Source organism: Oncorhynchus mykiss, chromosome 2 (genome assembly GCF_013265735.2).
Source record: "Oncorhynchus mykiss isolate Arlee chromosome 2, USDA_OmykA_1.1, whole genome shotgun sequence".
Lineage (NCBI taxonomy): Eukaryota > Metazoa > Chordata > Actinopteri > Salmoniformes > Salmonidae > Oncorhynchus > Oncorhynchus mykiss.
The window spans coordinates 1,191,012-1,204,189 of NC_048566.1; the positions used below are offsets into that span (position 1 = coordinate 1,191,012).

A 13,178-nucleotide genomic window follows, 5' to 3' on the forward strand; every position below is an offset into this window, starting at 1 on the left:
TGAGTCTTCGGTAGTCAACTCTCCCCTCAGTACCCCCCCAAACACCTGTTGTCTCTGAGTCTTCAGTAGTCTCCTCTCCCCTCAGTACCCCCCCCCCCCAACACCTGTTGTCTCTGAGTCTTCAGTAGTCTCCTCTCCCCTCAGTACCCCCCCCCCCCAACACCTGTTGTCTCTGAGTCTTCAGTAGTCTCCTCTCCCCTCAGTACCCCCCCCCAACACCTGTTGTCTCTGAGTCTTCAGTAGTCTCCTCTCCCCTCAGTATCCCCCCCCCAACACCTGTTGTCTCTGAGTCTTCAGTAGTCTCCTCTCCCCTTAGTACCCCCCCCCCCCCAACACCTGTTGTCTCTGAGTCTTCAGTAGTCTACTCTCCCCTCAGTACCCACCCCCCCAACACCTGTTGTCTCTGAGTCTTCAGTAGTCTCCTCTCCCCTCAGTACCCACCCCCCCCAACACCTGTTGTCTCTGAGTCTTCAGTAGTCTCCTCTCCCCTCAGTACCCCCCCCCCAACACCTGTTGTCTCTGAGTCTTCAGTAGTCTCCTCTCCCCTCAGTACCCACCCCCCCAACAGCTGTTGTCTCTGAGTCTTCAGTAGTCTCCTCTCCCCTCAGTACCCATCTCCTCTCTCTCCCACCTCTCCTTATGTAATATGTTTTGTTCCATTCTAAAGTAAGGGTGAGACGAGGGACCTGATTTTTTTCTCTCTGTTGTTTGTGAATGTACACCACCAGGTAACATGAATATATAGCCCTACACCACCAGGGAGCATGAATATACAGCCCTACACCACCAGGTAACATGAATATACAGCCCTACACCACCAGGGAGCATGAATGTATAGCCCTACACCACCAGGGAGCATGAATGTATAGCCCTACACCACCAGGTAACATGAATATACAGCCCTACACCACCAGGTAACATGAATATATAGCCCTACACCACCAGGGAGCATGAATATATAGCCCTACACCACCAGGTAACATGAATATACAGCCCTACACCACCAGGGAGCATGAATGTATAGCCCTACACCACCAGGTAACATGAATATACAGCCCTACACCACCAGGTAACATGAATATATAGCCCTACACCACCAGGTAGCATGAATGTATAGCCCTACACCACCAGGTAACATGAATGTATAGCCGAACACCACCAGGTAACAAGAATATATTGCCCTACACCACCAGGTAACATAGATGTTTAGCCACACCACCAGGTAAAATTAATGTACAGCCCTACACCACCAGGTAACATGAATATATAGCCCTACACCACTAGGGAGCATGACTGTATAGCCTTACACCACCAGGTAACATGAATGTATAGCCCTACACCACCAGGTAACATGAATGTACAGCCCTTCACCACCAGGTAACATGAATGTATAGCCTACACAACCAGGTTACATGAATGTATAGCCCTACACCACCAGGTAACATAGATGTTTAGCCACACCACCAGGTAAAATTAATGTATAGCCCTACACCACCATGTAACATGAATGTATAGCCCTACACCACCAGGTAACATGAATGTACAGCCCTACACCACCAGGGAGCATGACTGTATAGCCTTACACCACCAGGTAACATGAATGTACAGCCTTACACCACCAGGGAACATGAATGTACAGCCCTACACCACCAGGTAACATGAATGTATAGCCCTACACCACCAGGTAACATGAATGTACAGCCCTACACCACCAGGTAACATGAATGTATAGCCCTACACCACCAGGTAACATGAATGTACAGCCTTACACCACCAGGTAACATGAAGGTATAGCCTTACACCACCAGGTAACATGAATGTATAGCCCTACACCACCAGGTAACATGAATATATAGCCCTACATGACCAGGTAACATGAATATATAGCCCTACACCACCAGGTAACATGTATGTACAGCCCTACACGACCAGGTAACATGAATATATAGCCCTACATGACCAGGTAACATGAATATATAGCCCTACACCACCAGGTAACATGTATGTACAGCCCTACACGACCAGGTAACATGAATGTATAGCCCTACACGACCAGGTAACATGTATGTACAGCCCTACACGACCAGGAAACATGAATATATAGCCCTACACCACCAGGGAGCATGACTGTATAGCCTTACACCACCAGGTAACATGAATACATAGCCGAACACCACCAGGTAACATGAATGTATAGCCGAACACCACCAGGTAACATGAATGTATAGCCACACCACCAGGTAACATGAATGTACAGCCCTACACCACCAGGTAACATGAATGTACAGCCTTACACCACCAGGTAAAATGAATGTACAGCCCTACACCACCAGGTAACATGAATGTACAGCCTTACACCACCAGGTAACATGAATGTACAGCCCTACACCACCAGGTAACATGAATGTACAGCCACACCACCAGGTAACATGAATGTATAGCCCTACACCACCAGGTAACATGAATGTACAGCCTTACACCACCAGGTAACATGAATGTACAGCCCTACACCACCAGGTAACATGAATTGTTGTATACAGAGATAAGCAGGAAGGAAGAGAGGCTGTGCTTCTGAGGGCGATCCCAGAGATGTCAAGGTGAATAGAAGCCTGGTGTTCATCCCAAATGGATCCCTTTCCTCTGACTACTGCTGCCCTACAGCTATGTGGGGTTCCATGCAGTTACATCATTACGGATGGAGAGCAACACTGCTTTGCCCTGTCTAGTTAACATAGCTGGAGGGATGAACATAAAGTCCTGTGTGTGTGTGCCTCTTGTGTGCATGTGTGATTCTTGTGTGCCTCTTGTGTGCGTGTCTCTTGTGTGTGTGTGTGTGTGTGTGTGTGTGTATATATAAAGTCATGTAGCCTGCGGGTTGTGTTAGTCATTTAGACCGTCTGGTTCAAGGTTGAACTCTGAATCGTCTCTTTCTCCTCTCTCTGTCTTCTCAGATGTCAGTGTGTGTGTCTTGTGGTGTTAGTTGTGTAATCCCGTATACAGTATCTCTCTGTCTCACCATGTGAGGTTCCATCGTCATCATACAGGCAGTGTCCAGTACATCTGTACATATCTAGTACATCTAGTACATATAGTACATGTTCAGTAAATATAGTTACATATAGTATGTATCTAGTACATATAGTATGTACATGCAGTACATATCTAGTACATGTCTAGTGTGCATCTTGTGTGCATCTTGTGTGATCCCATATACAGTATCTCTCTGTCTCATCATGTGAGGTTCCATCGTCATCATACAGGCAGTGTCCAATGTCCAGTACATATAGTATATATAGTACATGCCTGTTCAGGGGCTGAACGACAGATTTGTACCTTGTCAGCTCGGGGTTTGAACTTGCAACCTTCCGGTTACTAGTCCAACCACTAGGCTACCCTGCCGCCCCAAGAATCCCCGAATTTAGGGGATTCGATCTTGCAACCTTTCGGTTACTAGTCCAATGCTCTAACCACTAGGCTACCCTGCCGCCCCAAGAATCCCCGAATCTAGGGGATTCGATCTTACAACCTTTCGGTTACTAGTCCAACGCTCTAACCACTAGGCTACCCTGCCACCCCAAGAATCCCCGAATCTAGGGGATTCGATCTTACAACCTTTCGGTTACTAGTCCAACGCTCTAACCACTAGGCTACCCTGCCACCCCAAGAATCCCCGAATTTAGGGGATTCGATCTTGCAACCTTTCGGTTACTAGTCCAACGCTCTAACCACTAGGCTACCCTGCCACCCCAAGAATCCCCGAATCTAGGGGATTCGATCTTACAACCTTTCGGTTACTAGTCCAATGCTCTAACCACTAGGCTACCCTGCCGAATAAGGCCGTGACGTAACAACATGTGTTGACAGGGAAGGGGTCTGAATACTTTCCAAACACACTACACATTACGGTTCAGGAGTCATCTCTGCTTCCTAAAGGTCAGAGGTCATAAGATGAGCTATTGTGAGAAAGGTCACACAGTCTTTTTTTCCACCCACGTTTTCTCTTTTCAGTCTTTATCCCGAAAGTTCGTTTGTCCTTTATATAGAAAATGAAAAACGTCAAATTAATAGAGTTGAATAAATTATTTGCTGTTGGCTGTGTTAATTATGCTAAGGTTTGTTAGTTAAACACTCTCAGGTTCTGTGCTTTGGTTAGGTTGATTTAAAGTCAGGGTTGGGTTTTTTCAATGTCAGGTTTGGGTTGTTATTAAATGGCTCACCGTTTACCTGACGTGAACGAGAAGACTGGCTTCAGATGGTCATGTGGATGGAGAACCCATGGCCAGGGTTGAACGATTACTGATGTTTTAGAGGGAGCTGGGGAACCAACCCTTTCATTCTTCTCATATTGTACACTAGATAACTGGCTTTTAACTATTTCTCTCTCTCTCTCTCTCTCTCTCTCTCTCTCTCATCTCTCTCTCTCTCTCTCTCTCTCTCTCTCTGTCTCTCTCACACACACACACAGCTCCTGTAGAACCCCTACTCTGTAAGTTTGCAGATGGAGGACAGAAGAAGAGGCTGAACCAGAACAAGTACCCCCAAAACGGACAACCATGGACCAGAGATGGAGAGGTGAGATGCAACTGTCCTCTTTGGGTATAGCAAGCCCCATCCCCCCCTCCCTGCCCTCCCCCTCGACCTCCTTCAACTAGGTTGCTGTGGTCAGAGAGACGTCATAAATTCCTGACACACAGTGGACACACAGTATAGAGAGAGTCAATTTGCATAGAGAACAAAGCAATTCCTTCCACCTCACAGAACTTGAGGTACGAACAAATTTCATGTTCCAGAGAAAGTATAAAAGATGGGTGAAGAATCCAGCTACGAACTGGTCCGTTTGTTACAACTTGGGGAAGCTCATGGGAGACGGTGTGGCCACATTACCATAACGCTGTTTATATAATAGCCTCAGATATCAGGTTTACATCTAATTGTTGTGTAATATGTTTTTGGACTGTTTAATGAAGGAAAACTCAAAAAGGGGATTGGATTTGAACTAAATCAGAGGACCGCTCCTTAGCCCAGTTAGGGTCAGACATCCTGGACAGCCCCTGAGCCCAGTTAGGGTCAGACATCCTGGGATCGCCCCTGAGCCCAGTTTGGGTCAGACATCCTGGACCGCCCCTGAGCCCAGTTAGGGTCAGACATCCTGGACCGCCCCTGAGCCCAGTTAGGGTCAGACATCCTGGACCGCCCCTGAGCCCAGTTAGGGTCAGGCGTCCTGGACCACCCCTGAGCCCAGTTAGGGTCAGACATCCTGGACCGCCCCTGAGCCCAGTTAGGGTCTGACATCCTGGACCGCCCCTGAGCCCAGTTAGGGTCAGGCGTCCTGGGACAGCCCCTGAGCCCAGTTAGGGTCAGGCGTCCTGGGACAGCCCTTTTCTGCCATTCCGAATAAAACCCAACTTTGAGAAATTATCAGCAGACCATGTTTCTCTCCATTAGGAGGGGGACAAAGGTTGTAGACCATTGCTAAATCTTTTAACCATCCCACGTGGTTAAACTCGATGATACCGACAGAATAAGAACAAGTCTTTGATATGAATTACTAGTCTGCAGCTAGGAATTCGGTATCATTGAACGCGAAGAACGACAACCGTCGAAACATGCATTCTATAACGAAATGAATGAATGTCACTCTGAACAATCCACTCTAACCACAACCGAGAGAGAGAGAGGGAGAGAGACGGACAATTCTACAAAAGAAAGACTTTTCACCAGCGATCAAGACGACACACTGAGCGTAAATATATATATTGATTGCAATTGTTCCCGAATGAGTGAGCGTTCATGTGTAAGTGATTAGCATTTTAATTGTTATAATTAACTCTCTAGGGACTTCTTAGTCGACCCCCCATTGCCCCTCTGTCTAACAAGCCGCCATGCCGGTTCCGCCCACTAGGGGCACATTCTATCACCACATGTAACCATATTTACTGTTTGTTTATGCATTTCTGTGAATTACTTAGTTAGTAATAAATAAATGATTTAAGACAATTGATGTATGGATGACTCATAGTGAAGACTGGGTTCGTGCAGATAACCAACAATTTACGATGTTTGGAATGAGACTAACGTGAGGTAAAATAAATGAATCATTAGTCAGAAGACTATTGATCAGATATGAAAATATCTGAAAGGTTATTTTAGGAAATGATAACTTTGTAATCTGAATATTTTCCTTGGTGCCCCAACTTCCTAGTTAATTACAGTTACATGATTAATCAGTTGATCACATAATACTAATTACAGAGAATCTTTGATAAAAACGACGTCTTCAATTTAATGATTGTAAAGACACGACCTTATCATAACCTTATCATAACCATACCATAACCGTATCACAACCTTATCATAACCTTATCATAACCTTATCATAACCTTATCATAACCTTATCATAACCTTATCATAACCATATTCATATTCTTTCCTTTCAGAGTGGCATGACGTTGACATATGACCCCACTGCAATGCATAATGGGTAAGAACTTACTGTTGTTTTAACTTGTTTCTTCTTCATGTTATGAAATGCTCCTGGTTCCTTAACAACCCCCCCCCCCCCCCCCCCCCCTGAAAACATGCACACTATTCACACACCAGTGTCCTCCTTATTCACTCTGTCACAATGAGCCCAGTCTAAACAGGAAGTGGATCTCTGTGTCAGTTACACTTTCATCTGATCAGCGTTCTGTTCCCATGCTGAATGAGATGTGCTTGGTTTAAGGGAAATCAAATCCCTCTGTTAGTCTGTTAGTATAAACCTGGTCCTGTGTCCCAAATGGCACCCAATCATTTTATAGTACACTACATTTGACTAAGGGCCCATAGGGAATAGGGTGCCATTTGGGACAGAACCCAGCCCTGTTTTCCTGCCTGGCTGCCAGCAGAACTGCCTGTCTGACTGTGATCCACAATACCTCCTGGGAATCTCTCTCTCTCTCTCTCCCAATCCATTTGACTCTGACTCTCTGTCTCTCTGTCTCTGTCTCTGTCTCTCTCTCTCTCTCTCTCTCTCTCTCTCTCTCTCTCTCTCTCTGTCTCTCTGTCTCTCTGTCTCTCCCTCTCTCGCTCTCTCCCTCTCCCAATCCATTTGTCTCTCTCTCTGGTTCTCTCTGTCTCTCTCTCTCTCTCTCTCTCTCTCTCTCCCAATCCATTTGTCTCAATTCAATTCAATTCAATTCAAGGGCTTTATTGGCATGGGAAACATGTGTTAACATTGCCAAAGCAAGTGAGGTAGACAACATACAAAGTGAAAATATAAAGTGAAAAACAACAAAAATTAACAGTAAACATTACACATACAGAGGTTTCAAAACAGTAAAGACATTACAAATGTCATATTATATATATATATACAGTGTTTTAACAATGTACAAATGGTTAAAGGACACAAGATAAAATAAATAAGCATAAATATGGGTTGTATTTACAATGGTGTGTGTTCTTCACTGGTTGCCCTTTTCTCATGGCAACAGGTCACAAATCTTGCTGCTGTGATGGCACACTGTGGAATTTCACCCAGTAGATATGGGAGTTTTTCAAATTTGGATTTGTTTTCGAATTCGTTGTGGATCTGTGTAATCTGAGGGAAATATGTCTCTCTAATATGGTCATACATTGGGCAGGAGGTTAGGAAGTGCAGCTCAGTTTCCACCTCATTTTGTGGGCAGTGAGCACATGGCCTGTCTTCTCTTGAGAGCCATGTCTGCCTACGGCGGCCTTTCTCAATAGCAAGGCTATGCTCACTGAGTCTGTACATAGTCTCTCTCTCCCTCTCCCAATCCATTTGTCTCTCTCTCTCTGTCTCTCTCTCTCTATCTCTCTTTATCTCTCTCTGTCTCTCTCTCTCTATCTCTCTTTATCTCTCTTTATCTCTCTCTCTCTCTCTCTCTCTCTCTCTCTCTCTCTCTCACTCTCTCTTGCTGTCAGGTGTTTATTTAATTCTGTATTGTCCTAAACCTTCTGCAAGGTTATAAAACAGAGTTCCAGAGAGACTATTAAATTAGTCTGAAACGCTAATTCCACTAATTAGAGGAGAAGACAGCGAAGGATGGAGTGTAGGAGCAGAGACAGGGAGGGGATGGGGGTGAGGTCAGGAGGAGGACAGCGAGAGAAAACAGAAACTTGAAAAGGAGGAAATAATTGATTACAGTTGGTTTTCTACAAGCTCGTGGTTTTGGGTTCGATGCGGAACTGATTTTATTGGAGATGTTTACTACATCACAGCCTCTCTCAGACTCACTCGTTTATCAGGGTGACAGCACACACACACACACACACACACACACACACACACACACACACACACACACACACACACACACACACACACACACACACACACACACACACACACACACACACACGCCTAGTTGTCTGGTAGTGTTCATCCTGTAGCCCCCCCCCGTCCATAACTCAGCCTGTATACCCTGCCCCCCCCGTCCATAACTCAGCCTGTATACCCCCCCCCCCCGTCCATAACTCAGCCTGTATACCCCCCCCCATCCATAACTCAGCCTGTATACCCCCCCCCATCCATAACTCAGCCTGTATACCCCCCCCATCCATAACTCAGCCTGTATACCCCCCCGTCCATAACTCAGTCTGTATATCCCCCCATCCATAAGCCTGTATACCCCCCCCCCCGTCCATAACACAGCCTGTATACCCCCCCATCCATAACTCAGCCTGTATACCCCCCCCATCCATAACTCAGCCTGTATACCCCCCCCCGTCCGTAACTCAGCCTGTATACCCCCGCATCCATAACTCAGCCTGTATACCCCCCCCCCATCCATAACTCAGCCTGTATACCCCCCCCCCCGTCCATAACTCAGTCTGTATACCCCCCCCCCGTCCATAACTCAGTCTGTATACCCCCCCCCATCCATAACTCAGCCTGTATACCCCCCCCCCCCGTCCATAACTCAGCCTGTATACCCCCCCATCCATAACTCAGCCTATATACCCCCCCCATCCATAACTCAGCCTGTATACCCCCCCCGTCCATAACTCAGTCTGTATACCCCCCCCCCCCCGTCCATAACTCAGCCTGTATACCCCCCCATCCATAACTCAGCCTGTATACCCCCCCCCTCATCCATAACTCAGCCTGTATACCCCCCCCCCCCGTCCATAACTCAGTCTGTATACCCCCCCATCCATAACTCAGCCTGTATACCCCCCCGTCCATAACTCAGCCTGTATACCCCCCCCCCCCCCCCCGTCCATAACTCAGTCTGTATACCCCCCCATCTATAACTCAGCCTGTATACCCCCCCGTCCATAACTCAGCCTGTATACCCCCCCCCCATCTATAACTCAGCCTGTATACCCCCCCGTCCATAACTCAGCCTGTATACCCCCCCGTCCATAACTCAGCCTGTATACCCCACCCCATCCATCTATAACTCAGCCTGTATACCCCCCCGTCCATAACTCAGCCTGTATATCCCCCCCCATCCATCTATAACTCAGCCTGTATACCCCCCCGTCCATAACTCAGTCTGTATACCCCCCCATCTATAACTCAGCCTGTATACCCCCCCGTCCATAACTCAGCCTGTATACCCCACCCCATCCATCCATAACTCAGTCTGTATACCCCCCCATCTATAACTCAGCCTGTATACCCCCCGTCCATAACTCAGTCTGTATACCCCCCCATCTATAACTCAGCCTGTATACCCCCCCGTCCATAACTCAGCCTGTATACCCCCCCATCCATAACTCTGCCTGTATACCCCCCCCCCCGTCCATAACTCAGCCTGTATACCCCCCCATCCATAACTCTGCCTGTATACCCCCCCCCCCCCCGTCCATAACTCAGTCTGTATACCCCCCCATCCATAACTCAGCCTGTATACCCCCCCCGTCCATAACTCAGCCTGTATACCCCCCCCCCCGTCCATAACTCAGTCTGTATACCCCCCCATCTATAACTCAGCCTGTATACCCCCCCGTCCATAACTCAGCCTGTATACCCCCCCCATCTATAACTCAGCCTGTATACCCCCCCGTCCATAACTCAGCCTGTATACCCCACCCCATCCATCTATAACTCAGCCTGTATACCCCCCCGTCCATAACTCAGCCTGTATACCCCACCCTATCCATCCATAACTCAGTCTGTATACCCCCCCATCTATAACTCAGCCTGTATACCCCCCCGTCCATAACTCAGCCTGTATACCCCACCCCATCCATCTATAACTCAGTCTGTATACCCCCCCATCTATAACTCAGCCTGTATACCCCCCCGTCCATAACTCAGCCTGTATACCCCCCCATCCATAACTCTGCCTGTATACCCCCCCCGTCCATAACTCAGCCTGTATACCCCCCCATCCATAACTCTGCCTGTATACCCCCCCCCCCCGTCCATAACTCAGTCTGTATACCCCCCCATCCATAACTCAGCCTGTATACCCCCCCCCGTCCATAACTCAGCCTGTATACCCCCCCCCCCCGTCCATAACTCAGTCTGTATACCCCCCCATCTATAACTCAGCCTGTATACCCCCCCGTCCATAACTCAGCCTGTATACCCCCCCCATCTATAACTCAGCCTGTATACCCCCCCGTCCATAACTCAGCCTGTATACCCCACCCCATCCATCTATAACTCAGCCTGTATACCCCCCCGTCCATAACTCAGCCTGTATACCCCCCCCCATCCATCTATAACTCAGCCTGTATACCCCCCCGTCCATAACTCAGTCTGTATACCCCCCCATCTATAACTCAGCCTGTATACCCCCCCGTCCATAACTCAGCCTGTATACCCCCCCCATCCATAACTCTGCCTGTATACCCCCCCCCCCCGTCCATAACTCAGCCTGTATACCCCCCCATCCATAACTCTGCCTGTATACACCCCCCCCCCCCCCCCCGTAGACAGAGGGATCGATTCAGAACAGCAAGAGACCTGCTTGATGTAATACACACACACACACACACTCACACTAGTACCTGAAAGAAATGTGTCCTCTCTGGGTACACAATGGTAAATAATACACACACTTAGAATTTGACTCTTTATGCGAAGCGCAATGCAGAGGAAAACCTTTCATTTAATGACCACAGTGAATTATTGTAATGTCTGTTCATGTGTCAATTAACCCCACAAGGGATCGGCTGCCGATTGGCGACTTGACACGAAAATATCATTTTATTCATTCACCCAATGAAACCACTAAGGACATACTTTCACTTCAGAAACACAGACAGACACACACACACACACACACACACACACACACACACACACACACTTGAACTTGTGTGTGTGAGGGAGCCAGATGTTGAGTCTGTATTCTAGGACAGGGTCATCAATCAGTCAGTCCACGGTGTGACACACTTGGGCTGAGCCAATCTGTCACTGTTGCTAGTGGTTGTTGTCCTGCTCTTAGAGTGACATTATGAAGTTTAACCCTCTCTCCTCTCTCCTTCCCACCCTTCTTCCCGTGTCTCCTTCTCTACTGTCCCGTCTTCCTCTTTTCTCCACTTCCTCCCCTCTTCTTGTCTCTCCTTCTCTACTGTCCCCTCTTCTCATCTTCTTCCCCTCTTCCTCTCTTCATCTCCTCCTCCCTCCTCTCTTCCTGTCTCTCTTTCTCTACTGTCCCCTCTTCCTCTCTTCTCCTCATCCTCCCCTCTTCATGTCGCTCCTTCTCTTCCTCCCTTCTTCCTGTCTCTCCTTCTCTACTGTCCCCTCTTCCTCTCTTCTCCTCTTCCTCCCCTCTTCCTTTCTCTCCTTCTCTACTGTCCCCTCTTCCTTTCTTCTCCTCTTCCTCCCCTCTTCCTATCTCTCCTTCTCTACTGTCCCCTCTTCCTCTCTTCTCCACTTCCTCCCCTCTTCCTGTCTCTCCTTCTCTACTGTCCCCTCTTCCTCTCTTCTCCACTTCCTCCCCTCTTCCTGTTTCTCCTTCTCTACTGTCCCCTCTTTCTCTCTTCTCCTCTTCCTCCCCTCTTCCTGTCTCTCCTTCTCTACTGTCCCCTCTTCCTCTCTTCTCCTTTTCCTCCCCTCTTCCTGTCTCTCCTTCTCTACTGTCCCCTCTTCCTCTCTTCTCCTTTTCCTCCTCTCTTTCTGTCTCTCCTTCTCTCCTGTAGGTTCTACTCCTCTCCATACATCTCCACCAATAGGATGATAGCGCAGACATCCATCACTCCCTTCGTCGCTGCCTCACCCGTCTCCACGTACCAGGTGAGGGGGATGGGGGGTGTTGTGTCTATGTGGAGGTGGGAGATGGAGTGTTAGGCAAGTCTTAGTACACACTCTCTCAAATAAGACATATTGACTATTTTATACAGACCCCACATCTCCCACTTCCCTCTCTCTCTCTCTCTCTCTCTCTCTCTCTCTCTCTCTCTCTCGCTCTCTCTCTCTCTCTCTCTCTCTCTCTCTCTCTCTCTCTCTCTCTATTGTATTGGGGATACTGCAGTAGTATTGTATTATATTGGGGGAGATGAAAGCAGTGAGTCTGCTCCAGAAGGATGAGTCTTTAATGATGAAACTGCTGCATAGATGATGTAATTATACCGCAATATAACAATATAACTCTCTAAGCCTTTCCTGTTTTACTGTAATTATACCGCAAGAAACCATACAACTCTCTAAGACTGTCATATATTACTGTAATTATACCGCAATATAACAATATAACTCTCTAAGACTGTCATGTTTTACTGTAATTATACCGCAATATAACAATATAACTCTCTAAGACTGTCATATATTACTGTAATTATACCACAATATAACTCTCTAAGACTGTCATATATTACTGTAATTATACCACAATATAACTCTCTAAGACTGTCATATATTATTGTAATTATACCACAATATAACTCTCTAAGACTGTCATGTTTTACTGTAATTATACAGCAATGTAACATTATAACTCTCTTAGTCTTTCATATTCTACTGTAAATATGAAGCAATATAACAGTATAGATCTCTAAGGCGTTCATATTATACTGTAATTATGCATCAATATAGTTTAATTTCAATGTTATATTATATAGGAGATGGGTGGGGATAGGAGAGGAGAGGAGAGGAGAGGAGAGGAGGGGAGGGGAGGGGAGGGGAGGGGAGGAGAGGAGAGGAGAGGAGAGGGGATAGGAAAGGAGAGGAGATGGGTGGCTGGGGATAGGAAAGGAGAGGAGGGGGTGGCTA

At 47.3% G+C, this 13,178-nt stretch overlaps 1 protein-coding gene across 1 annotated transcript in view; it reads left to right on the top strand.

Annotated features, from left to right (window-relative positions):
- The window catches only part of rbms3 (RNA binding motif, single stranded interacting protein), a 208,075-nt gene that overhangs the window by 167,551 nt on the left and 27,346 nt on the right, over window positions 1-13,178 (top strand). The window contains exons 7-9 of the mRNA XM_036934979.1: window positions 4,466-4,572; window positions 6,439-6,482; window positions 12,110-12,203. Of these exons, the coding sequence (XP_036790874.1) occupies window positions 4,466-4,572; window positions 6,439-6,482; window positions 12,110-12,203 (245 nt within the window). The remainder of the gene's footprint in view (window positions 1-4,465; window positions 4,573-6,438; window positions 6,483-12,109; window positions 12,204-13,178) is intronic.